Source organism: Dipodomys spectabilis, unplaced genomic scaffold (assembly GCF_019054845.1).
Source record: "Dipodomys spectabilis isolate Male_0828 unplaced genomic scaffold, ASM1905484v1 ptg000009l, whole genome shotgun sequence".
NCBI lineage: Eukaryota > Metazoa > Chordata > Mammalia > Rodentia > Heteromyidae > Dipodomys > Dipodomys spectabilis.
In genome coordinates, this window is record NW_024870686.1 from 13,446,507 (window position 1) to 13,448,146 (window position 1,640).

The following is a 1,640-nucleotide window of genomic DNA, read 5'->3' on the forward strand; positions in this document are numbered from 1 at the left end:
TTAAGGCATGTCACCCCAAAACATGGAACCAGAGCATTTGAAAAAAACACCAGCCCAAACAGGAACACCCCTACCCTGGCCTTTTCAAAATTTTGTTCTTTCTTTCTCTCCTGAATCATGTGATGAACCTAGAAATTAATTTTCTGACCTGTATTGAATTAAGTCATAACACTTCCATACAAGAGATATCTATCAAATGGAGAAAAAGAAAGCCTTATCTCTGTAGTCATGGGAATTCAAAGCAAAACTAGAAAAAGCAGGTCTACTTAGCCACCTGGAATCTTTCCTCTTTATTACCCTTAGATCTCATCTCTTTTGTTTAATCACACTTCTTCATAACTATCTGCTTCTTCATTACACTTTGTGTAAAATAGATTTTTCCTATTTTAATGGATCTTTCCCGAAGCTCCTGGATACATAAAACTTAAAGTTGTACTTTTCTTTTGTCAATGTCTTTTAGTACAGGGGCTACAGCTATAAGTAGAATGATGGGTGGAAGAATTCCTTTCCTACACAATCCTCTGTAATATGTGTCATGATCTATATTATATAGATGCCCAACATTCCTATTTCTTCTTAGCAACACAAAAAATTAAAGTTTAAGTAGGACAAAACTTCCCTGAATATCTATCTCAACCTGGAAAAATAAGTCATTTCAGTGGGCACATAATTAAGCTTAGCAAAAAAATGTGGTTTTGCCTCTTGTTTTCTTTATTTTTTTTTCCAATGAAAAATGCAATAGAGGTATATTAATTAGTCCATATAATCTTTTTATGATGCAATTTTTCTTCATTCTTATGAGACTTTGGGAACTAAATTTAACTTTTTAATTTATATAGTAAAAGTTTTATTCTTGATACCTTGGAACAAAGATATTCAGATCGAGACTGTAAGCAGGACTCAATCCCATTCAGTTTGCGTTCAGCCATCTAATTCCAGGGAATTCATGGCAGCCTCAAGCTGGGAGACTCCTCGCTTCTGCCGCAGCCGATGCCTCTCAAGCATGCTCTCTAGCATCCACTTGGTATGGTCCCTGTGTACAGAGGAGCCCTGAATCACCACCTCAGTGAGGTCAGAAGATTCCAGTCTTCAGCTCAAGCCTGACCTTGCACACTTTCTCGATGTGAGGGATCCGAGATCCCTGTGGACCAAAGACGCCATCCAGCAGGCACGTCTGCACCTGGAAGGCCAGCGATCCGTTGTCGAAGTATTCTTCGAATTCATGACTGTTTTGGTAAGGTCGACTTGTCTGGGTCGATTCCATTTCGAATGCCTCAAAAATTTAGCTGAGCAAAGAAGACGCTAAGCCTAAAGACAGATGTGTGCAAAGCCCAGCACCTGAGTGTTAAATTTAATTTTTTATGGGCCAAGTAGATTATATTTCTTGTTGTATGTATTAAATCCCTTAATAGTGAGTTTGTATCTAGACATGGTTTTCTTCCCTGTGTGTTTTACATTGTCACTCATGTGAGAAATCTGTAGATTCTAAGTGGTAAAATAACGTTAAAAAATGGAAAAAAAAGACAGCTAAATTTAAGGTTGTGAAAGTAATTTATATTCCCAAGGAGTCAATAGAAAGTATTTTTCTTGAACCTTTTTGTGAGAAGTGGTTATTCGCTCTGTAGAATCCAATGACTTGG

The 1,640-nt window shown here is 37.4% G+C and overlaps 1 protein-coding gene across 1 annotated transcript; it reads right to left on the bottom strand.

The window, feature by feature from the left end:
* Nucleotides 1-921: 921 nt before the first annotated feature.
* Dppa5 (developmental pluripotency associated 5) lies at nt 922-1,264 on the bottom strand. The gene is given in 2 exon segments (XM_042699787.1): nt 922-1,087; nt 1,089-1,264. Coding segments are annotated over 2 exon segments (342 nt in total).
* Nucleotides 1,265-1,640: the final 376 nt, after the last annotated feature.